This window comes from Aquila chrysaetos, chromosome 2 (assembly GCF_900496995.4).
Source record: "Aquila chrysaetos chrysaetos chromosome 2, bAquChr1.4, whole genome shotgun sequence".
Taxonomy (NCBI): Eukaryota; Metazoa; Chordata; class Aves; order Accipitriformes; family Accipitridae; genus Aquila; species Aquila chrysaetos.
The window spans coordinates 50,926,881-50,951,826 of NC_044005.1; the positions used below are offsets into that span (position 1 = coordinate 50,926,881).

A 24,946-nucleotide genomic window follows, 5' to 3' on the forward strand; every position below is an offset into this window, starting at 1 on the left:
ATTGTTTATAATTTGTATTTGCTTAGTACACTAATGTACTCTACCTCTCTTTTTTTGGCAGTGAGGAATCCCTACACAGGCCACAAGTACCTTTGTGGAGCACTACAGTCTAGCATTGTTTTGTTAGAATGGGTTGAACCAATGCAAAAATTTATGTTAATCAAGGTAATATTATAAGATTAAACACTCTTATGTTAATTTCTATTTATCTTGTAATGACTTGTTAAGAATATTAGCCATTTCTTGAGTTATTAGACTTTTCTCTTGGTTTCTGTTAAATTCCAATGAAAATAGGTATTTAAATGTGTAACAAGTATTAACTGACTAAAAATATTTATAGGAATGTTCTTGGTTTTGTGGTGCGCTTCAGTTGAAGAACAAAGCCCTTCTCTCCCATGAGCATTGCCTTTTAGTTGCACAGTAAAAAAAACTCTGGCTGATGGACTGAGAAATGGTGGAGTGGAATGATAACATGGGTTAACAGAGGGCTTGCTCCCATACTAGAGAGAAGGTGGCCACTTATTCTATGCTTTGTCACACTGGAGGTGCTCAGAAATACTTGTTATCTCCCCATCTGACACCACCTGAAGACGGAGCCAGGTTGGACTTACATTTGTAGAGGCAGCTGCTATAACTTGTTCAGCCTGGGAAACAAGGCTTAGAGACTCCATAGCTGGGGAGAGCAATGATGGGTATTGCACTCTTGTCATCTGTGGACAGCTGTACAGGACATACATGATGAAAGACATCCCATCTTATTTTAACTGAATTGGCATGAAGACTTCCTAAACTTCTTAACACAGGCTTTTTGTATGTATCAATTACTGTTGTCTGAAGAAGTAAACTTAATGTTACGAAACGTATGGCATAAAATTTACCATACAGTTTAAATAGCTAATAGCAACTTAGACTAAACTGGTTTCCCGTCTAATATCTATTTTTGTTTCTTAATCTAGCACATAGATTTTCCTGTACCTTGTCCGCTGAGATTGTTTGAAATGCTGGTAGTCCCTGAGCAGGAATTCCCTTTAGTTTGCGTTGGTGTCAGCAGAGGAAAAGACTTCAACCAGGTGGTAAAGTTTGAGACTGTCAACCCAAATTCTACCTCTTCGTGGTTTACAGAAACAGGTTTGTGTGCTGTTGTAATTGCATTCAGAAATGTTACTTGCTCTTCTGTTACAGCTGAGGCACTAGAAAGGTAGTTTCCTCTGAAGAAACTAATGGTTAAATCATTAAGACCAAGTGATCGTTGTAAGTTCTCTGTTTAAAGGGGTATCTGGTTGTACCTGCTTCCACATGCACTTTTTTGCATGTTGCTACTTGTTGAACTGATTGGATTTCTTGAGATTTTGAGTATAGCAGAGGATGGAGTTGTGGTTTCTTGCATTTACATAAATCAGGCTGTACTTGACTATTATCCATTGTGCTGTTCTGTGCTCTACCCTGGCACCATGACTTCTGTTTATTTAATGGGTTTTAATAGAATTGCACTCTGAGCAATTTCTTTCAACATATCTGTAGGTGTGGTTTGGCTCTCCTGCAATAAGCCAGTGTGGTTAGAAATAGTGTTATCAGCTGCCTGCTCAGAGAGAGCATATTTCTGTTCTCCCAATGTTTATGGAAAGCAAAAGGGATTAGGACCACTGTTAGCAGGAAACCAAGTACCTGTCAATGTCTGTCACTGGTCTGGGTGCTGTGAGTGAGGAGGCCACCATCTGAGCAACAGTAGAAATTCTCTTAAGGAAGTGTGCTAAGAATTACTTTTCTAGAGTTGCAACGTTCCCCCCATAAAACTAGGTAAAGTAGTGAGCTGACCCCAGTCATAGCTTGCAGGTTTGGAAGCAGTAAATAGCTTTGTTATTACCAGACATCAAGCCCTTGTTGATCCATGATGAACTTACATATAGCCCTCTGCTGGCGTATATATGTGTACGAGTCCTGCTGATTGTGTACCATGGAATTGACTAAAAAGAACAGTTTCCATTAGGAAGATGCCTGCTGACTTTCTTGCTGCTGAAAAGTATGTCAGATTTTGACACAGTTTAAAGCATAGTTACAAAAGTGATTAGTGGATGGCCAATTAATGCACTTAACTACTTCAGAGTTAGTGCATTTTATTTTCAAACTCACACATCTACATTATGTAACTGTGACTTCAGTAGAGTCCATAAAAGTAGCACGCTGGAGATAAATTCTTTGACCCATTATGTCCTGTTGTCATTCTTCTCTCAGTATTGTCTGCATCAGTGTGTAAATACAAGAATAGTAATCCCTACCCTGTACCTTTTTTTTTAATGTGCAAAATTTAACATTGCTTTGTGCCTTCCAAAAATACTTCTTTACCTTCCTTGAATCATTTGTGTGTTCTCATGTTGTGTCTATGTTGTCATTTTCTCCTATTTGTTTGACTCCAATTTAAACCCTCATGTTGTATTAGTTTATTCCTGTCCCCTGCTGGCAGGAGAGCAATAATGCAATGAAACAGATTTTTCAGCGTTTTTTAAATGAGGAAATTGTGTACCATATGGTCACAAATAGCTTCTGTCAAATAGTAGTTTTCACTGTTTGACATTTGACTTTTTTTGTAGATGTCTGATAAAGTTGTTTTAAAAAAATTAGCTGGCAGAGACTTACTGCAGGGGGTTTTTCCCCTTGCCATCCTTCTCCTGTTAGCTTCAGCCAGTGCGGTGCATGTTTCCACATCACATAATGTGGCTGCACAGATGTATATCCTCCAGTCCTTCTGTTGCATGCTTTCATCACGGCTATATCCACCTTTGGTTAAGATCATGCATTAGAAATTGGCTAAGATCATAAATGTATGGCTTCCAAAACAAACAGCAAAAAAGAGATGGAGGGACCATCTCAAGGAGCACATTTCTGCTATCATCCTTGAGGAGTTTTTTTGCTTCTCAACAGGACCATGGATTTTATTATTTAACTGAAAGCTGCTTTTGTATTTTAGGTAACATGCTCTAATTTCTTACCTCTAACAGATTTAATGAGTTTCTCTTTTCTGTATGAAAGAATGCCTACAGAATCGCTGGCAGTAATGCTGAATTAGTAAAAGCTGCTTTCTGTGTAATTTTATGTTAAAAAAAAAAGGACCAAAACTACATTTCTCTTTTGAGTTGACGTGTCCACTAATCACGGGTCAGATCCCCCTGTTTGCTGTGATGGAGACTGCTGCAGCTGTAACCCAGAAGAGAGGAAGGTAACCCTTCTTTTAAAAGTTTGGAGAAGGAAATGTTCCCCTATTTTTGGAAGATCTGGGGATGGAATGTCTGAAAATAGCAGCAGGAGTTAAGTATTAATATGAAAGTCCCTAGCAAGATTTAGAAGTAAAGGCAGAAGAAAAATGGAATGAAACAGCATTCAGGTTTAGTGTGGACAGTCTCATGTATCTGCCTTTTTTTGCAACAGCAATATTAAATGGCACCAAGAGAGAATAAAGGGAAAACAATGTACACATGAGTTTGCTTTTGTGATATGGCTCAGAAAAGGCTGGATTAAGTCCATACTTTAATATTACAGCTTCAGTTTTCCTGTCACAGTCAACATGTTGGATAAGTGGACATGCCTCTCTAAGAGAAGAGAAATGTCACTGGTAAGATGATTATTTTAAGTAGATAAAACCACACTAACCCATTAAATTGTCTCAATCTCTAGAAGTTCCATTTCAAATTTCATGCTAATTTATGTTATGAACTAACACTGTCATTTTTTTATAGACACTACAGAGACAAGTGTTGTACATGTAACACAGCTGGAGAGGGATACCATTTTGGTGTGTTTGGATTGTAAGTTTTAGTATCAACTAAATATATACGTATGCATGTACATGCATACCGTCTGTCTTCAAATTAGGTCATATATTGAAGATCAATTCTTGGTTGACGTATCCTGTTTATTGTCTAGGCTGCATAAAAATAGTCAATCTGCAAGGCAGGTTAAAATCCAGCCGCAAACTGTCATCGGAGCTCACGTTTGACTTTCAGATTGAATCCATAGGTAAGTTGGATTTCATTATTAATATTGAATATCTGGATAGACTAGAGAGCTGAGCAATCACAAACCGTATGAAATTTGACAAGAGCAAGTGCTGGATTCTGCACCTGGGATGGGGTGAACTGGGGGACAAGAAGGCTGGAGAGCAGCTCTGTGGAAAGAGATCTGGGGGTTTGGGTTGATGTCAAGCTGAAGGGGAGTCAAGAGTGTGCCCTGGCAGCTGAAAGGCCTAACCATGTCCCGGGGTGCATCAAGCACAGCATCGCTAGCCAGTCGAGGGAGGTGACTATCCCACTCTACACTGCACTGGTGCGGCCCCACCTCGAGCACTGTGTGCAGTTTTGGGCACCTCAAGTTATGAAGGACATCAAACTACTAAGAGTGTGTCCAGAGGAGGGTGACCCAGATGGTGAAAGGGCTTGTTCAGCTTAGAGAAGAGGAGGCTGAGGGGTGGCCTCATCGCAGTCTACATCTTTCTCGAGGCGGGGGAGGTTTTGATCTCTTCTCCCTGTTGACCAGCGATAGCACATGAGGAAATGGTGTGAAGCTGCGTCAGGGAAAGTTCAGATTGGACATTAGGGAAAGGTTCTTCACTGAGCGGGTGGTTGGTCACTGGAGCAGGCTCCCCACAGAAGTGGTCATGGCACCAAGCCTGTCAGAGTTCAAGGAGAGTCTGGACTAAGCTCTTATTCATATGGTTTAGTTTTAGGTAGTCCTGCAAGGAGCGGGGAGTTGGACTCGATGATCCTTATGGGTCCCTTCCAAGTCAAGATATTCTATGATTAACTTATTTACTGTTACAGTACAGAATTAGAGATACTAACTGTCAAGTCTTTGGCATTTGAAACACTTATCTCACGCATTTCACTTTGTGTGAGAAGGCTCAGTGAAGGGTTCAGCATGCTATGTAACATGCTTCCCTAGGAGCAATTGGAATGGAGTAATAACCCTGGAGTCATCCCTGATTAGGCTAAGTGTCTTGGGAATATGGTGGAGACCTTCAGCCTCTAAAGGAATACCTTAACACAATCTACATAAACTCTGTGAATCACTGATGGCTAACTCATTCTGCGTGTGTGTTCACACAGTCCTTTTTTATAAAGCAGCTCAAAGACTAAATTATATAAGTCACACTTTACATAAATCTTGTTTTCTTGTGAAGAATCTGAATGAATTAGATTTGTGAAACACAAAGACAGAATACATTTATTTTGACAGTTCCTCAGGGCTTACATACCTGGATTGCATCACGTGCTTTTGAAAGAGGGATGAGGAAGGATGTGTGCACAGATGGAGGGTAGCACCAGAAGAGGAGGAACAGTGGGAACAAAAATAATGAGTTGGAGGGAATTTACTTCTGAGGAGAAGCTTTAAAGTTTCAGGCACTTCAAACGTAACACCCCACAGAGGAGAGCACAAAAAAACATTGTCATGGAAAACACTACTTTTATGGTTCCTCTTAGTTAGGAATGGAGGGAAGGAAGGAGTACATGTACTTGAAGCTGCTCACTGTGGAACCTCTGAATGTGCTGTAGTCCTCTCTGCTCATCACAAACCAGCTACCAGTGTCCTGTTGTGGCCTGATAGTGTCTCCAAAGAGCTCTGCTCTCTTTCCTGCATACCTGCCCAGAGGCAGGGTGCTGGATGCACATGGGAGAGATTGTCCCTGGGGACCTACACACTTGCCCTCTCTTTGAGGAAGGCCCTAGAGCCATTGCCTTTCACAGGGTTCAAATGCAGGTGTCTGTCTCCATGTTTGTGATGAGGGGAAGGGCTGGGAAGTAGAGGGCTCTAAAGCTTTGTGTTGCTGTTGCAGAAGGACCATGTTAGCCAACAGTTGCTGGGAAAGTGAAGAATGTCAGTGCAGTATCCCTGTAACTTTTCTGCTAAAATTCAATATATATTTTCTGTTAGTATTAGAATGAGGAGGGGTTTCCTGTTCAAAGGAAAGGACATGTTTAGGACTAGACAGAAGGACAGTTTCAGAACTCTTTCTGATTAGGTGGGAATATTTTTAAACCCCACTCATTAAACGAATATATAAATGCAGCTACTTCTGAGGCAGGTTCAGCGATTCCTGTGAGACATTTTGTAGTCCGTGTGGGTGAACGTCATAGAGTAAAACATACGTGTACAAATTTCAAAATTGCAGTCGTGCTTTTGGCCTTAAAAGCATGAGTTGACATCATGCCTCAAAACTGATTCCAGTATTCTTTGTTACCAGTCTGTCTACAAGACAGCGTGTTAGCATTCTGGAAACATGGCATGCAAGGAAGGAGTTTTCGATCAAATGAGGTGAGTACTGCATTTTGCTTCACATTCTAGCTTCTAGTATAGGCCAAGTAGAAGATAAATGCACAATGCTATGGTCTGAAAAAGAGTAAAACATTTCAGTAACTTCCTAGATTAGACCTGGAAGCTGGAGTCTCATTCTAAGCATGTTTCATAAGCTGCAAACTAATCAGTGAAGCTACACAAGATCCCCTGTCAAGTCTAACATAGAAAGCAGAAAGCAGCAAGAGACTGGGTCGTGATGCCATAGAAAATACCCAAGCCTAATTCTTGGTAACATGAATCTTCTTCACCTTAAATTGCTTTGAAGACCAGTGTCAGTCCCTTAGTCTCTCACACATGGATACCAAAATTTGGGCTTTGCCAGTGGTTGCATGCGGCACTGCTGAGCTTTAGCTTCTTATCACAGTGTCGAATGAGTTCCACGTTGTTTTTTAGTCTCTTCCATGTTTGCTTGGCTTACAAATACTTTGAAGGTTTTAGTGCTCAGCTTTCACAAGAAATATTTTCCATTCTCAGGAGAAAAATGTCAGATTGACCTAAAGACTTTATTCTAAAATTTCAGTGTAGTCCCTTTTTTCAGCCAGTTTGATGTGAGTTTTTAGACATAGTTCAACCACTACAAGTACCTTCTCAACTCTTTTTTTTTTTTTTTTTTTTTTTTTTTTTTAATTTCTTGCTGCAAATCTTGTCTATCTATGTGTTAGTGGAAATGCTGTGGTTTGTAGGATTTTAATGAGTCTGTCAATTTGGTTATTAAAGAATGTTTACAAACTTCACCAGTTGTTTCGTCAGTGTCGCATTGTCTGAGAAATTGAGCTCATTATGACTAATTGTATTTTAAGGTACATGTACAGTCACACCATGCCAAGCTTAGACATTCCACATTGTTACACAAGTAAGTTTATTTGCACAAAGCCACAGTTGACCTAATCTGTGCTGAGAGTAAGCCTGCTCTTTGTGGGAAGTTGGACCAAAAACGAGTCAGACTACTTCTTATTTCCAAGTCTGCAAATGGTTCTTGTGGCATTTGTGCATATTTGATCCCCAGGCATGATTGTCCTTCTCCCAGGAACTCATAATGGTGAACTGCGGCACCCTGTTGTTAGCACAGACTACAAGAAGGAGATGATGCCGCTAGCTACTTCTCCAACTCCAGACTCCTGCTAGCAGCATTCTGCAAGGCTCAGTGGATTACTCCACCCATTGGCACTCGGTAGCTCTGATCCAGTTGTTAGAGGGCATGTCCCAGAGTGCTGCAGTGCAAGTGGATGCTTTATATTGTTTATGTAAAGCATAAGGAACAGTGTCTTCTTGCTTTGTTACTGTCAAGCGAAAGCCAGCACCTAAATGAAGAACAGAAGGCAGAACTGAGCTGTTGTCAGAAAGCAAGCCACCCAAAATTCTTTCTCTGTAGAACATGTCTAGGGTAAGCTCTCAGTCCTTTTAAAATTCCTTATCTCTCCTGGCTGTCCTACTAGCCACAGCTATTAAGAAAAAAATAAACTCATTTTCATCAGTGGTGTGAAAAGCCTGTATTACCAGGCTCAGATCTTGACCATATTCATTGCTTTTGGGGAATTTTATACTATATAGTGTGTAGGAAGTGGTTACACAGGACAAAAACCTGACCAGCGTAACTTTGCAGTGTGTTTGTCTTTGAAGACATGATTAGTTCAGATTCCATAATCTGCTATCAGTTGGTTTAATGGGGGATGGTTTGAGCTGCTTGCAAAGTTGTTTCCTTCCACCACCGTGACTTTCCACAGTGGTTTGATTAGGTGGGAAGAATGAAACAGGGAACTGTATGAATTCTGAGATGACACTCAAAATTTGGGCCAAGATTGTGCAGACTGAGCCCCACAACAAGCAGGAAGTAATTTTCTTAACAAAGTGGGGAACTTCGTTGTTGTGAATTAAAATTCTCTTGCAAGTTCTCTGTGCCAGAAGTGAATTCACTAAGTCAGGTAACGCTACAAAGATCTGGGAAGGAGGGAAGAATCTCTTCTTTCCCCAAGAATGTGAAATGTGGCTGTGTAGAAAAGGAGCTTTGTAAACACTGCTACCTGTTCACAGTGTGACTTGATATCCTTTGGAGTATGCAGTGGGCTTTGGTTGACTTGATTAACATGATGTTTTCTTTGGTGCTTTGGTATTCATGTGATCATAAAGATGTATCACACAAGTATAATTCACCCACAGTAAACAAAGCTCTATTGCACTAGTCTGAAATGTGAAAAGAAGACATAGTATTTTGACAATGGGCATAAGTACCACAAATTAGATGATGTTTCCCTGTTAAGGTTTTCAGAATATGAATTTATTGCATCACTACTATGATTCAGAATCTCAACAAAATGCATTTTATGTGTGATTTACCTGACCCATTTTGGATATCTACTCGAGTGAGACAAATTGCAACCTACAGCTACCTATTTCAGTCATGGCTGTAAAGGGAATTGCACTGGTAGCTCACGCTGTGCAACGCTGAGACCTGCTGTTGTGCTTGCAGTTACTACTAGAGGAATTCACATAATGTGGTAGGAATTACAGAAAACTTTTAGATCTCATTTTAAAATGGCAGTTGCATTAAATTCTCTAGTGGATTTCAGTCAGCAGTAAATTGGTAACATCAGTCATAGTCAATTATTTTCTCTAGGTTGATTTTAATAAAAAACACTTATGCACTTAACGTGTAAACACTTGTCTTATTTTTATTGTCTAGATCACACAAGAAATTTCTGATAATACGAGGATATTCAGGCTTCTGGGATCTGACAGGTATGAAGAGTAGTGAACATGACATTCTAAAATAGAAGAATAATGTGTGATCCTCCTACCTTGTAAAAGTTCTTTTCGCTTGTTTCTTGCGATTCCTTTTTTAGCCATCTTACTCGTTCCTTTGTGTACATGTCTACCTTTCAGCCCTTCAAGTTTATTTCTCTTTCTTAATTAAAAAAAAAAAACAAACAAAACTTCTAAAAGTGTTTGTGGGCTTCCAGAAGTAATCAGCCATGCTAGCAAGCTCCTATTTGGCTGCAGTTACAATCTCCAGGAGTGTCTTTCTTTTTGTGCTGTAATTCTTTTGTTTAACTTGGTGAAATCTTTACTTTCAGATGCTCTGCTGGAGTAGCTTATCAAGATCTACTTCTTCAGACAAATGCAAAAAATACTTAAAAATTTAAATATCTCACTTTCACCCCCAGAAAGGAACTCTACCAGTTGTCCTCCCAGCATGACAGCTCAGGTCTTGTAAGAGCTCTTGATAATTCCCAGCATAGCTGTTCTTTGGCATCTGCTTTGCAGGACACTAGCACTGTGTCTGTCTGACCCACCAGACACCAGCTTGCTGAGTCAGTAACTGCTATTTAGGAGTGTCACTGACTTCCTCAACTTTCTCTGCCCTGCTGTCAAACTTTGTACTTCTGTAACAGCCATGAAAACAGCAGATGTTTTGTCTTCTGGGGAGTGCATGCTGATGCGACAGTTTCACCAGTAATTTATTCATATGAAGTGCCAAGATAGGCTTTAATTTTTCTTTGAGAATTGCTTCTGTCTTATACCACTTGTGGTAAACTTGCTCTCCTGTGGCATCTTAGAACTATCAAAAGAGCTTTACATCAACCAAAGGCTTTCCCCGTATTCTGCTTCTCCAAGCTTGATGCACAGCCCTGTAATTACTCAAAACATCAACAGCAGTGAATGGTGCTGTGGCTTTATTGGCTGGCTACCAGCAATCGTTGTTGGCTGGGCGTTGCAGATTCTGCCTTACATGCAGTACCTGATAGCTTTTTCATAACGGGTAGTTGAAAGTAATACTCATGTCTGACCTGGGGGTTTTACTCCCTCTGTTCCAGTGAGGTGTGCGTGGAGCTCAGCTTTATGATGTCATTTCTCTTAGTTGTTGAGAGACAGCACAGCTCAATTTAAAAAATGAGTCCGACTTCACAATGGAGCATGACATTGCAAATGATTGCCTTGGAAAAATAATGTCCTCTTCCTCAAATACAGTTTCATCTATTTCTGGCTTGCACTAATAGTCTCTCAAGTCTGAGAGTGTTTAAAGACTTTGCACTGCAATAAACGTTAATTCCAATTTCTTCAGATACCACTTTGCTTGCACCACTGTCATATTTTGTGCTTGAGCTGTGAAACCTTTTTCCAGTTACACATTTCACTTCCTAGGCAGTTCATAGGAACTGGGGTTCTGAGAAGCCAAAAAACTGACATCAGTCTGATGAGAGCTTGCATGTTGCTTTCTCCTGGTGAGCGGGGAATGCTTCATGGCATGAGGTGCCATTCCCTTTGTGGAGCACATTGAGCAGAGGGTAGGTTTTCTGAGCGATAGTTTTGAAGCAAGCAGCCTCTCCTTGGGTGAATGCACAATAGATGGATTTGAATTTCCCACAATCTATTCACTTCGGGGTGTTTGTGGAGGAGAATTAAATCATGAACATCCTGGTCCATTTAGCGGTTCTAACAGTTCTTGCCTCATTAAAAAATCTCAAATAGTTTGTGAAACAGTATTGTGACTGCTAATTCCTCTCCTTTGAAGCGCAAGGTCTGATGTAGGACATCCCTTATGGTCTTTGCAGTTGTAGTGTAGGTCCAACGAACCCAGTCTCCTGTCTCCAATGCTGGCCAAAAGTGGGTGGCAAGAAAAGAGGAAGAGAGAAGATTCTGCACATAGCAGTCCTTTCCTCGAGGACTCTCTCAGCCTGCAGGTCTTTTGTCTCTGGGACTTTCAGAGCTGGAGGAAGTTTCTCTGGATTTAGGTTACATGGGCTCAGGGAAGGACTAGAAATGCTCACAGAAGAGTCAGTTTTGTTATCTGTCATGTCCAATGGCAGAGGGCAGACTAACGACTTCCAGAACTGGAACCTGATTAATGGGTTAGCTTTGCAAAGCTCCAGGAAAGCAGAAGCCCAGGCAGTAGGGGAGTGATGGACCCTCTTCAGAAGCCCCCACTGAAAGGATGAGAGGCAACAGGCATACATTGCAGCAAGGGAGATTCCAGCTGGATAAAAGAGGGGAAAACATCATGGTGAGGGTGGTTGAACGCTGCAGTAGGAGCCCGGAGAGGCTGTGGGAGATCCTTGGAGACCTTGCCTGGACAAGACACTGAGCCAGCTTTGAGGTTGGCCTTGCTTTGAGCAGCTTTTGGACTAGAGGCGTCCAGGGAAAGAGAAATGACCACTGGTCAGATAGATCCTGGGAAACAATATTTACAGTAATATCCAGGGATGTTTTTAAATGAAGGCTTACCTGATGTTGTGGCGCTTTTATTTTCATTTTAGGGTCGTGGTCCTGGAGAGTAGGCCGACGGATAACCCAACAGCCAACAGCAATTTGTATATCCTGGCAGGGCATGAGAACAGTTACTGAGAACAGCGCGTGGCAGGCAGCTGACCATGACAAGAGAACACTCCTACTGCAGCAGCATTCATGGCTGGCTGAAATTGCACAAAAGCTGCAGTAACCCCACTTCAGTTACTTTATAATTTATTCTGGCATAAGAGGAAGGTGAGAATTGTTTGTGGTATGGACACATAAGCATTATGATACCACAGAAGTGCTTAATTTACTGTTATGTAATCTTTGTACATATGCAGTATTTTTCAGTGCAACTTCTTGCTGAAGACCTACACTGACCTTCTGTAGATAGCGGTCCTCCTGTTAAGTACAAGTGTCTTACCTGTACAGATGTAAAAGTCACTGAGGATGCAAAAATGAAATCGGGGTACTATTTTAAGGACTTCTCGTGTTTATTATAAAGTGGGATGCTAGCAACAAATATAGTACATTTAACAACACTATTGTATTTTATTATATGTAATTTACTAATACAAGTAAATCTTAACTTTTAGAAATCATAACCAAGGCTGTAATCAGATTACAATCTTGTTTTAATTTTGATGCAACACACTGGTGTTCATGTTTGCACAACGTATTGAGATGTGATGTATTTAGTCACAAAGGTAAGCTGTGACTTTGTGGATATGACTTGGGCTTCAAAGTTTCTTTTTTTAGTTTACTTGGGTAGTTTTCTTTGTGAAACAAACCAGCTAAACACCTGTATTTTTATATTTAATTAAAACTCTCCTTACGATTACTTCTCTATGCTTGAAAACAATACTTTCTGGTTGGGTGTCAGTCCCAGACTAGTGGTACCTGGCTGTAACACTGCAATAGGTGTTTGAATTATTAGTGTATACAATGATTAAAAATTGGTATTACTGTTGGTCTTACTAAATGGTTTCATATCACAGTGAAAAGGAGCAACATTCCACATTGTGGAAATGGCTCAAAGATGTTGCCATTTTGACTTTTTTTTGGCCTTACAACCATTTTCACACTTTTCTTGATTTAGGATGTTAACACATGGCCAAAATAATTTAGTTACTACCTCATTCAAACAATACAATGGTTACTATGCATCACAGGAACTTAGTTTTGATCAGAAGTATTTTTGATTGCTATTTTCCAATGGAGTATATAAATGCCAAGTTTTAGCAAAATGCACACATTTGACTCCTTTTTTTTTTGTATATGTTCTTTATATTTTATTGTGATAATATACACTAAAACCAAACTAAATTTAAAGTGATTTGTGGCCTGCGTTATTGTTGTGATGAGTAATGCTTTGAAATATGTTCCCTAATGTATATAATGTAAAATAAACTTTTTTAACATGTTGTTGTACAATTAAGATTATCACCTGCACTAATTTTCCACATAAGACTAAAATGGAACATATTGAGTTTTGAATTCTGCTATTAAATGTTTGTGCCAAACACAGAAGAAGCTGGGCATTTCTCAATGTATGAATGGTCAGACTGCTGGAGCTCAACTCAGTTTAGACTAGCACTTAAGGGTAGACATTACTACCCTTTTGGCTTTAGGTAACGGCTATATGTATTTGAGAGAAGTCTTTCCAAATTCCAGCTTGTTTGATTTCTTCCCTCCATCACCTGCTTTTTTTCAGCAGGGCTTTTTTTTCTGCTTATGAGACTTGAGCTTGCTGCCTCTGCTGGCCTCATCTTCTCTGTTCCCTTGCACTGAACCTCAGATCTGCCCTGTGGGAGCAGTGGTAATGCAAGCCCCACTGCTGAGGAGCTGAGTTCTCAGAAAAGGCGAGAACTTGTGTGTGTTTCACAGCATGCTTGTGCTGCCACCCAAGGGGCATTTCCATCCTGCCTCCCCTGGACTATTCCTCACTTTGATGTGCAAAAAGTAGCTAAGTTTTAATCCAGTACAGTATAGCTGATGTGCTATAAACATGCTTCCTCCTGTGGGCTTTCTGCAGCAGCTGTGGCCAAGTGTCTTGCTGTTTGGGGCTGTTGGGCTGTTGCTGAATTGCAGGCAACAGGAGCTAAGGGATACTGGGTTTTACTCTGGTTGAGCATTTTTGGTACAAGGATGCATGCTGGGATGCAGCTGGAAGAGCTAACAATAAAGAGGACAGGGTAGTGGCATGTGGGAAGAAGGGGAGCATTGTACTAGGGCAGGCTTGTCTCAAATCTATCGGTATGGCCAGGACAGCTTTGGTTTCCATACGCTGCTCTCCAGCCTGAAAGACAAGGAAGGAGCAAAGCATTCCTGCTTTTCGAGGAATTGTCCTGTTGCAGAATTTGGCATCTGTGCCACAAAACTGCCTCTCCCCCATCCCCAGCTGCCTGGCTCCTTGTCTGGCAGCTGCCCTTAGCTGAGCCCGGGAGCCTGGATGTGCAGAAGAGAAAATGTCTCCTTTGCAAGACCTGCAGTTGCCATGAACTGAAAGTTTCCTTGAGCCGCGCTCAGTGGGATCTTCCACTATCCCCATCCTGATGCAAGATTGGGATCAGCATGTGGCTGACTGACAGGAGCACAGCCAGAGCCAGGAAACCAAATCGCAGCCACGATGAGGTTAGAGCAAGGCTTCTGCCTACAGCTAGTTGACATGGCTTCTCTAACAACCTGTGCGGCTTCCCTTTTTCTCTCTCCTCCCAGCCCCATGCACTCTGGCTGCTGTCTATCACTGGCTTGTAGCTAGCGGTCCTAGCCGCTAACAGGCAGAAGTGTGTTGTGATGTGGCTGTGCGATGGGGCATTCGCCAACCTGGCAGCAAAGTTTGATCAGTGCAGGGGCTGAGCTTGGGTCTCAGTCCAAACTGAGCTTTCTTAAAGAGAACAAAGAAGTGGGGTTGTTTCGGTCTGTTGCAGAAGTGCTTCTGGAAGCTGGGAGGACAGGGGAACGAACACTGCTTTTATCCTGTTGTTGCACATCTCTTCATGTAGTGCTGCCTGCCCCTGTCAGAAACAGGATCTGGTCACCTGAGAAAGTAGGGGGTTCGGATTCCAGTTCTGTGTCCCACCGCCCTTAAAACTGAAACTAAGAGCTGTGCAAGGCAAAGCACATGTTGCTGGCTGCCTGTTCCTTGTAGCTTTGCTACTGGGACCTTGCAATGGGTCTGGGGGGAACCCAGCAATGCTGCAAGCAGTGATGGAGACGGATGCGTCCCCCAGGCCGGGGGTGTTTCTTACACTCCACAGGGTTCAGCTTTAGCAATAGCACTGCTGGTGTTTGAAGGAATCTACGTGAAAAGGTGGGGAAAAAAAGCAGGTAAAACCAGGGAATGTGCCAAAACCTCTTGCTTCCCTTCAAGGAAACACTCCAGGCTGATCTAAAATACAGGTCATACGGAGTCATGTTTCAGGCCTGTGTCATCTCTTGAGGGGTGCAGAAGGAGCTGGGAGAATGTGTCTGGGGAGGGGGACATGGACACTGGTGGGCTCTCAAGTCCTCACTGTGGATGGCAATGCTGGGTTCGCTGTCTGCTCAGCATCATCCTCTGCAACACAGCTGCATTACTGTTGCTAGAGGTCATCTTCCCTCCTTGGGTACAGATTTTTCCCTTTACAGCTACTTTAAATCCAACACGTTCAAATTCAGGTCCCCCTTGTGTTGCTCTGACAGGCAGCTAATCCTAGCAGCGTTCTTCCAGGCAGAATACAGGAGTATACCATCAGCTCCTGGCAGTCCCTCCTGGTGGCAGTGCCTCGCATTCCCCACAGCAGCTGCTGGGGTCAAAGGGGTGCTGTCGCTCTTTGTAAGCCCCTGTTGCTCCGCCAGCCCTTGGGACAGGATGGTGAAGGACTGCCACGACCCTCCACCTCGTCCTCCTCTCCCTCCTCCAGCAGCACTGGAGGATCCCGAGTGTCCCCGTGCCACCCACAGACATTGTACACCCCTGTGAAGGCACCGCTGCACTGGCTGTGGCCTTTGGTTTCTGCTCCTGACAGCAACAGCAGTGAGTCTCATCTTCACTTCTTGACAGAAGGGCAGGTCGTCCCACCGCCTGGCTCCCTGCACCTCCCCGTGCCACTGAGCTTCCCGTCCCCTCATGATTCAACTCCTCTGTCACTACGCCCCTATGAAAGCAGCCCCCCAGCTTTCAACTTCGTGCTCTTCCCTGCAACAGCCTGCACTGCAAGAGCACCCACGTGGCTGCAGTCCTTCCTCCGGGTCCTTAGACACCCTCAGTGTGGAGATGTGTGTATCCGTACGCAATAACCACCAGCGCCTGTGCCTGACCGCACTTTGCCTGCCTGTGCTCCCCACCACGGATGGGGCGCAACGCCAGTGCTGGGCAAACAGCATCCTATTGCTCTCAGTTGTGCTCTGCCCTTCAGGGGACCCATGGGACTTTTCCCAATCCCACCATGGTTTATTTGCCATGAACAGTGAAGCAACAGCTCCTCAGACAGCCCTGGAGATACTTAAGTCTCGCTCAGTTGCTTTCCAAGCAAAACTGCACCCTCCCATGCAGCACACGAAATGAATGAACGTGACCAGATCAAGGCCAGTGAGGAACCCAGACTGCCCTGTCACCACCAATAAACCTGGGATGCCCCCAGGCAGGGGCACTGAAAAAGCACCGAATGCCAGGAGAGGAAGGCTATCGGCTGGTGCTGGCAGCTACGGGTGGAGGAAGAGCTCAGGCCTGGACTGTCCTGTGGCCTTACTGAATGTTTGAACTGACCAAACACAGTGTCTGCAGCCTCACGTTACCCAACGCTGTCTTGTTTGAAGGAAAGAGACGCTGTAGACCATTCACTGGTATTTAGGAGTCCTGGCATCTTCGTCGTCAAATGGAGGGGCTGGAGAGCAGAGCACTGGTGCAGCTGGTGCATCCGGTGTTGCACGGACTTCGGAGCAGCTGAAGATTGAAACTTCAACAGACTGATTTTCCATTATAAGGCAGCGAGTGCAACAGCTCCACAGTCTATGAGATGCTGTGTTGGTGTCCCCTGAATGCACAGGCAGGCTGCTAGACCACGCAAATAGCTCTGAGACGTGAATATTCCTGCCTTTCATCCTTGTTCCAGCAAGCTCAAAGCAGAAGTCTGACTCCTTCAGACAGCAGTATCCGTCTGGAGGAAAAACGGCTGAGCAAGAGCTGCAGGGTGAAGCGAGAGCTCTTTCTGAGAGGCTCCATCCATTACCTGCCAAAGTACTGCTCAGCCTCTCAAGAACATCGCCTGTCCTCAGAGCGCTTCACAAACACTAATTAAGTGAGCCTCGCAACACGCACACCATTCCTGACGTGCGTCTGCACGACCAGCCCTTGAGATGAGGGGAGACTCGGCAGTCTCTGTCCAAGCAATCTGTGTGGGTACTTTGCTCTCCTCCCAGCCGGGAAGCCGGCCCTAAACCTTCCTTCCAGTGACCAGCAGAGGTTTTCATACTTCTATCTCCCTCCCTGTGCTCCCCAACAGCAACTCGCTATTTTCTCTTCTGGTCCTCGGGCTCTCCCTGGCCCCTTGCCTTGCCAAGCAGAGCGCAACGATCTGCTTTTCATCTCCAGCAGCATCCTCCTCCCTCTGCCCTGCCAGGCCCCGCAGACCACCGTGGGCTTCGTCCTGTGTAAACCTCTGGGCTTTACTTGCATGCTGGCTTTCCTTTTTCCGGCCCTTTTTCCAAGAATCAGGCTTACTCTTCACCCTCGGAGGCAGTTCTTGTGCTGCTTGAACGGGGCGTTTACTCCTCTCCCATCGCGGTCCCCACGGGAGAGGACGCCGTCTTTCAGGCAGGGAGTGACGCCGCTCTCCAGGGAAGAGTGACGCCTCCACCCCGCCGGCCGCCTCCGGCTCCGAGCAGACGGCTGTCGCAGGCCGACGCCGCCGTCTCCTTGTGCTTCGGGTCGCCCCGGGAAGGGAGGCCGGTGACAAGCTGGCGGCGAGGCCGTCTGTGGCCCACGGGGAGCAAAGCCCCGGGGGCCGTTGCGGTCGGCACGCCCGCAGAGGCGCTAGCCGGGAGAGGGGCCTCGCCCGCCCGAGCGCAGCTCCGCCGAGGTCCGCCACGGCCCCGCAGCCCTCTCTCCTCCCCAGGCCTCCGGGGGGTCCGCGTGGCTCCCCCAGCGTCCCGTCCCCTTCCCGGGCCCTGCCCCGGCTGGGCCCCGCTCTCCCGGGCTCGCTCGGCGGCTGCCGGGGCCAGGGCAGAGCTGGGGCTGCACGGAAGGAGGGCCTGGCGGCCGGCGGAGGCAGCACGGCGGGGCTCACAGCCCCCCACCGCCCCGCTGCGGCGGCTCCGTGCGGACCGGGACGGGGACCCGGCCCCCCCCCCCGCCCCGGCGGCGGGACTGCGCGCCACCGCCCGCCGGCAGGGGGCGCGCAGGGCCCGCCGCCTGCTGAAGCCACTTCCGGCGGAGGAAGGCCCGGACCACGCGTCGCCGGCGCGCAGGCGCGGGGCTCCGCCGCAACCGCGCCTGCGCCGCGGCCGCTCAGCCGTTGCGGGCGAGGGCTGGAGCCTGGCGAGCGGGGAGGCGGCGGCGGCGCTCGCGCTCCGGGCGCCCGACCCCGCCCCTCGCGGCCCGCCGCGTGACCCCGCTCCTGCCGCCCCCTCCCGCCGCCCACCGCCCCCCCCGCCCGCCCCGGGGCGACCACCGAGAGCCGGGGGCGGGGAATGCGGCAGCCGCCGCCGTCTGCCCCCGCCGCTGCGGGCCTGCCGCCGGCGGCGGCGGCGGGGGGCCGCCGGGCCTCCTGCTGAGGGGTGCCCAGCCCTCCTCGCGGCGCCCGGCCCGGCCCGGCCCGGCCCGGCCCGTCCCGTCCCGGCCCGCCCGCCCGCCTCCCCCGAGCGGGCCGGGCCCGGCGGCACCATGCAGGCGCAGCCGCTGCTCTACGAGTTCTTCAGCGAGGAGAACGCGCCCAAGTGGCGGGGGCTGCTGGTGCCCGCCCTCAAGAAGGTGAGGGGGAGCGGGGTCGTCCCCCCCCCCGCCCGCGGCGGGCAGGGCCGCGGGAGCGGGGCGCTCGGCCCTGGGCCCGCCGCGGCGGCCCGACTTCGGCGCGGGGTGGGCCGCGGCCGGCGCCTCGGCCGAGCCGTGGCGGCGGGGCCGGCCGGCGCTCGCCCGCGCCGCGGGAAGCGGGCGTTGGGGCTCGGCGGGGGTCGGTCGTTGCCGCCGCCCTGCCGGGCGGGCGCCTGTCCCGGCCGGTGGGGGGAGGGGGCGGGGGGGGGGCCGGCGTCCCCGCGCGGGGCCCGGTGCCCTCGGCGGCGGGGGGAGCCGCGCTGGGGCGATGCTCTGGCGGCCGGAGCCGTGTGGGTCCGCCCCCCCCCCCACTTCGCGGAGAAGGAAGCAGGCAGGGCTGCTGCGGGTTTCTGCTAGGCTCCCTTAGCGCCCAGGAGTGACACGGCTGGGGGCGGGGGGTGATCGTTATGAGGAACTGCTGAGAGAGTTTTGGTTAATTAGTGTTCGGGCTTAATGACTTTTAGTTAAGCTTCTCGTAGTCTAAATGCCTTTTTGCTGAGAAGGCTTCATTAGGACAGGCTAGCAAGGCTTGCTTCCTCAGGATGGTGAAGCTTGCGCCTGTGGTGTGGAAAGAATTTATTTGGAAGAGAGAAAAAATGGCGAGGGCTCCCCTTCCACTTCTGCAGCCAGGGTCCAGAAAGTAGAAGGCTTAAGAAGCAAGAGGTTTCTGACACCGTTGCTTGAACTGGCTTCAGATTGCAGAACTGGACGCTTTGTAGTCGTACACAGCAGTGCTTTATGAGTCTGTCTAGTTACAGTGATTAACTGCAACTTTTGTGTAAAAGACTTGCTCCTAGGGCTAGTTGAACCATTGCATCCTCCAGTATGGGTTGGAAGTCTCAAGTGTTGCAGTTGTACTGGTTCAGTATTTCTTCCTAATTTCCTCTTGCAATGTATTGCATTGCTTTTCTGGGCGTGCTTCTTGAGGTCTCCAGCACTGTGCTGTTCCATCCGGTTTTTGGAAGTCTTCTTGCTTGTCTCATCAGTACGTAGCATGTACTGTTAATTTCTTATCCCTGATCAGTAGTCACTTCTTCGAAACTATACTTCGGCACTAGCTGTACGACTCGCTGCTTCTTGCGGTGCTTGTAAGCATTTGGACAGCCATCTGACTGAAGCCTGCTTGGAAACTGGAGCTACCCAAGGTCTCAAACAGCAAGAGCTCATTCCTTTGGAGGATGGTTTATTTCATGGTGTAGCAGAGGTTTGTCAAATCTGGAATGAGGCTAAGTGCTAACTACTGGAGGATGTAGAGTGAGGATTCGAGGCAAGTATGAGCTAAGACTTTGGGATTACTTGCTACATCTGAAGCACAAGATTTCTTCCCAATGGACAAGCCATTCGTGGAGTCGCCCTGCATTAAAGAGGCTTGCTGAAGGAGTTGGATAAATTCCTCGGGGGGGGGGGGGGTGGGGAAGGAATTCTGGAGTCTGAAGTCAACAGAGAAGGCCAACGATGACAAGCTGCGAAGGATGACAGACTGGCCCTGCAAGGTATAGTTGTCTTGGTTCGGTTGTGCTGTGCTCTGTTTCTTACTGTGGGTAGAGGGGTGGCAGGAGTGAGGTGGAGTTAGTTCCGAACGCTGCACGCTCAAACTTGCAACTGTCTGGCAGGTGTTAACCCTTTTAACCTCAGCTCTTCATGAGATCACCGCCTGTTTCTTATCTTCTCTCAGGCTATTGCCCCCTGTGCTCCAGAAGCATAGTCTTCTGCTGCTTACTGTTGCTGTCCCAGTAAAGGTAGAAATGAAGAATCTGTCCATATTGCCACCTGCTTTACTGAACAGCCAAATACTTGAGTTACAGGAAAACTAAATGACAGATGAAAATATTAAATTGTTATCTTAATGGCTTCTTCATTAACGAAGAAATCAAATTGGGTATTTTACTAACTTGTATAGGTACAGGTAGTGTGGACTAGGGTGTTTAGCCCTGCTGAAGGGCTAAAAGTAATGAACCTGTCATAGGTGGCAGGTAAAACCATGAACGTTGCAGTGTACTTGCTTTGACAATCATCTGTCATTGCTCACAAGACAGGTGCGGTCCTGCAGCTTTGGAGCCCAGTGGGTTTGAGATACTGACCCCTTGCTCTGCTACCCAGAGACCTGAGCTGTACCTGGAGGGCAGCATGTGGGACTAGTAAAGTACAGAATGTGGCAACATACACCAGTGAGGTCAAAAGGCAGAACTGTCCTGGAGGGAAACTAGTGCCTTGTAGCTTTGTCTGCTGAATTGCCAGAGCATGCTATCTCAGTAGGAGTCAGATTATCTGAAGCTCATGTACATCCTGTCGTTAGTAGCAGAGAACCTTTCGTTCTTCCCCCCACCCTCCCACCCCCACCCCCCTTAGCTGACCAGATGCTGACACTCATTCTCAGGTAGTGACAGCAAGCTGCTTTCTGAACTCCACCTTGGAACCACGTAGATGCACAAACAGGATTGGGATCATTTCCTGCATAGCTGGAAATAAGACTTAATAGTTTGGGAAGACCTATGTTGAATTAATATCTCCGATGAGGAGAGTGGCATTTAATTTAACATTGTTGAAGTATATATACCAGGATGGAGTGTTCGCAGCTATTGGGGAAAGCTGCCACACGTGGACTGAATCATTAAAATGCCATTGCCCTTTTGTAACTGTGAGTTGGCTTGTAATGCAGAGCTCAAAACTACAGCCTCGGAATCACTTTCTTAAAAAATAGGTGTTGTTGAATCATTGCAAATGGCTTTCTTTTTCCCAATGAGTTATTTTGATTCTACTTTTTTTATCAAGCAACAAACCCAAGAATATGTAGTAAGAGTAAATCTCTCCCTACATCGAGTTCTTAGGAGGGCGTGCCTTGTGTTTCATTAGATGTGAACCTTTAGCAATTGAAGTGTATTCGCATTGAATAGTTGCATGTGCAAAAAGCAGCTCTTGTACCATTCAGTTCATAATGTAATCCCTTTTCTTCCGATTCTCCTTCAGATGCTGTCAAGATAGACTCCAGTGCACTCAATTAGGAAGAAAATGATGTGTACTGAGATGCTTCTTTGCCTGGTCACTGTTATTTTGAAGCAGTAAAAGAGGAGTGTTACAGAGATCCTTGGTTGCTGATGAAAGACAGTAATCGTGATGAGGTACAAGAAAAGGAAGTAAGAATAACAGCTGGTGTCTGAAATTGTAGTTGCAGAGATGGACAGAAGGTGAGATGCTGGGGCTGAAGACAGAGGATTCAAGACACATGAAACACCAGAGCTCTTAGGTGGCTGGAGATGGAGATACATGGCTTTTAAAACACCTTGGAAAATGGACTCAGAAGGGACACCTGCAAAGTGATGCCTCTTCCAACACTGGTGTTCCTTCCCTAGGGAATTTATACACTTCATTCTGGTCATAACCTTTTGGATAGTTTTTCCTAAACGTCTTTCCTTCTGGCTTCACCTTGGTTGTATAACTCTTGTTTATGCAGTCAGAATTTCTCTGCATGCCTATGACTTGCTTCTTCCCTGATATGTTGGTTTTTACAGTAGAAAGTGTGTCATTCTTACTGAGTGGTACCTTAAGCAGTTCAACGATTGAGAAAAACAAAGGAATTTTCTTACTCTACAGATGTTCCACTGTTTGCGTACCTCAAGTTTTTTTGAATCAGTTGAGCGATTAATAGGGGGTGCTGTCAGAATTCGTTGTGGTCAAAATGATTGGACTGATGTGGCTTGACAGCTGAGGGGGATTTGCTTCTGCAGTTAAGGAAACTTTTCCAGATGGTGTGCTTCCAGGTACTCCATGTATTGTGTAGTCAGTCTTCTGTACCTTTCATGGAGCAAAAGAGGCGAGAAAAGCTGCTTCAGTGACTACAGAGTGCTCAGGAAGCTGTGGCCGACAAAGATATTTCTACCTGACTTTTAATTACCTAGTTCTTCATATAGATGACAGTCCAGTTGCCACTTGCTACTCAGAATGGCACTTCTTACTCTTGGCACTGCTTCACTGCAGATGTAGAACATCCTTAATTTCTGATTGCTTTGGGTTCTCTGTTCTTCCGATGGCTGTGGAGGATATAAGATCCTCCTACGGTTCAAGTCTTCACTGTAAGTTTTTTCACGTGCTCACTGGTGCATTATAATACTGCTGCCTTGATACATCAAGAGAAATGTTAGCAAAAAATCTGAGTCTTGTGGCCTCAGCGAATTGTTATTGAAGTGTGGATCCAAGACATTTGTATTTGGTTTAATTTACTGGATTTTTCATTGATCAGGATAACAAAACATGGGCAGGGTTGCCAAATGTCAGCCGTGATGTACAAGAATAGAAGAAAAAACCTTTTGATGTGCTTGCACTATGAGAATACTCATCCATGCAAGCTGTACATAAAATATTTCATCCCGGAGTGTTTCAGTGTTAAGCAGTTGCTTGTCAGTAGTTTTGTAGTCATGGAGGTAAGATGAACAAAAGATATGTTGAGTAAAAATAAGGGTTATAATGTTAGCGAAGACTTTCAAAGTTACTGAAGTGAAGAAAATTCTTCCCTCCCCCTCAGAAAAACCTGCTTTGTGGCCAGCTCATTTCTACTAATAATCTATTGAATAAACTGCATCTGCAAAGGTTTAGAAAAATGCTTATAATCAGTAAAGTTTCACTCTGTCTGATAGTGTTTTGGAAAACAGCTTGGCCTGTCGTCTTATTACAGGTTCTTCCATTTTATTATCAAAATGCTGTGGTAAATATGATGGGTGTTTTTCTTTAGGCACTTTCTTACAAGCACTTCAGCTGCCACCAAGGAAGACTGGCAGCGTGGCAGTACCTGTACTCAGCCGTGAAGCACACTTGTTCTTTAGCAGGCGTTGGGTTTTGAGTCATACTGTGACTTCTTGCCAGAATCCCAGCAGATGGGTAGTCTTGCCCAGATACAAAAAAATTATCTCTAACCAACAGTAGGTGCTTTGTTTTTATTTCAGTTTATTATGTAGCTTTAGAATTATTTCCTTCTGTTACATGCTTTTTTGAAGGTGCTGGAGCTTCTGCTGCTCCTGATGGGACTCAGTTCAGTATTGTTCTCTCTGCAGCCTTTCACATGTAGGATTTTTCTAGTGGAAGAACTGAGAAACACGAGCCTGATTGCGTTGATTGTTAAATGATGATTTGGGAGCATTACGCTGGTGTTTTTTTGTAACGTGAAGTTGCTTTAAGAAGTCTTTGGAGAGGTTTTTTCATTGCAAGTTGAAATTTTTCAGCTTTACAATTGACATAAATTAGGCTTTTCCTCATGGCCCCGCGAGGAAGAGGTAACCGAAAACTGTTGCTAAGGAAGTGTGCTTTAGTATTAATCAGATTGTTAAATTCACTCTGTGGGTCTTCCTTTCTTATCTGTTATCAAACGTTTGCCTCATTCTAGTGCAGAATGAGCTGCTGAGTGTCCATCTAGACGTGGGTTTGGGTCATCTTGTGACCAGCCTAGGAGTTGTGTTGGACCAGTTGGAGACTAAGCCTCTGTGTAAGCTGAAGCTGTTCCACCTGCAGTCCTTTAACTGAAACTTGTTTCTGGGTTTGGTCTAGGTCCCTACTGCTTCCCATGAGGCTTGTGGGAGTGTTTATATTCTAACTTATTATGTAGAGTTTGAAAGGAATGGTTTGAGAAAGCTTTATATAAAATAAGTTGCTAAGGGTTATAAAGTAAGATCAGATATATTTGTATTATTCATTAAGCACATTTTTTTTCAGTTGATTTCATTGACTTTTACTGGCATTTTAGATTTATGGTTGCCTAATTTTTAAGCTGTTGCCATTCCTGATAGAAATTCCTTGCTTTTGTTGTTTTGAAGGAAGGAAAAAAGAAAAAAAAAAAGCCAAGTGGTCATATCATAGAATTTTCCTGAAGCACTACAAATTTTCTTAAGCAGACACTGCTTGTCTCTGCTCGTGTTCTTAAACAGAGCATGAAAAGCTGTTCAAGAAATGCTGGCTGTGCTTATCTTCAAATAAAGAGAATCCTGGTTGTTTCCCTTTTGAGAATTAAAAAAGATTGAGAAGATTGAACATTCAAAAAAGTTATCAGATGAGTTGAGTGAAAACAGAGCCATGGAGGCAGGGATTTGTAGCTGATGTAGATTGTACTTGCCCGTTAGAATTTATTGTGGTATTTCGAAGAATTGAAGCTTTTGTGAAAAGATCTGAAGCTGCTCTTTTAGTAATTTTCCTTATGATAAGACAGACATTTTGGGGTGTGTGTAGAAGGGAAGGGATGGGTTCTGTCATTATTTAAGGGAGAGGTTAAATGTTTAGATAAGAATCTTATCTAAACATCACTACACTTCAGAAGTTAGTCTGTTTTTATCATGTGGATGCCTAAGATAGGACTGTGAAGGATCTGGTGGGATTCAAGCC

General features: G+C 45.6%; 2 protein-coding genes across 24 annotated transcripts in view; both read left to right on the forward strand.

The window, feature by feature from the left end:
- Positions 1-13,098, forward strand: part of MAP4K3 (mitogen-activated protein kinase kinase kinase kinase 3) — an 87,229-nt gene extending 74,131 nt beyond the window's left edge. For 13 of the 18 annotated variants that reach the window (XM_030032241.2, XM_030032249.2, XM_041127751.1 and 10 more), the window contains 7 exons: positions 62-165; positions 957-1,128; positions 3,732-3,800; positions 3,919-4,011; positions 6,233-6,303; positions 9,026-9,081; positions 11,598-13,098. In XM_030032241.2, coding sequence (XP_029888101.1) covers positions 62-165; positions 957-1,128; positions 3,732-3,800; positions 3,919-4,011; positions 6,233-6,303; positions 9,026-9,081; positions 11,598-11,685 — 653 coding nt within the window. In that variant the 3' untranslated portion in view covers positions 11,686-13,098. The other 5 variants (XR_003925953.2, XM_030032292.2, XR_005933671.1 and 2 more) reach the window with 5 other exon arrangements.
- A 5,263-nt stretch (positions 13,099-18,361) lies between these two features.
- The window catches only part of SOS1 (SOS Ras/Rac guanine nucleotide exchange factor 1), a 53,356-nt gene continuing 46,771 nt past the window's right edge, over positions 18,362-24,946 (forward strand). For 2 of the 6 annotated variants that reach the window (XM_030037778.2, XM_030037794.2), the window contains exon 1: positions 18,362-18,523. In XM_030037778.2, coding sequence (XP_029893638.1) covers positions 18,437-18,523 — 87 coding nt within the window. In that variant the 5' untranslated portion in view covers positions 18,362-18,436. Of the gene's footprint in view, positions 18,524-18,976; positions 20,077-21,550; positions 21,769-24,946 lie in introns of those variants that run through there. The other 4 variants (XM_041128688.1, XM_041128682.1, XM_030037788.2 and 1 more) reach the window with 4 other exon arrangements.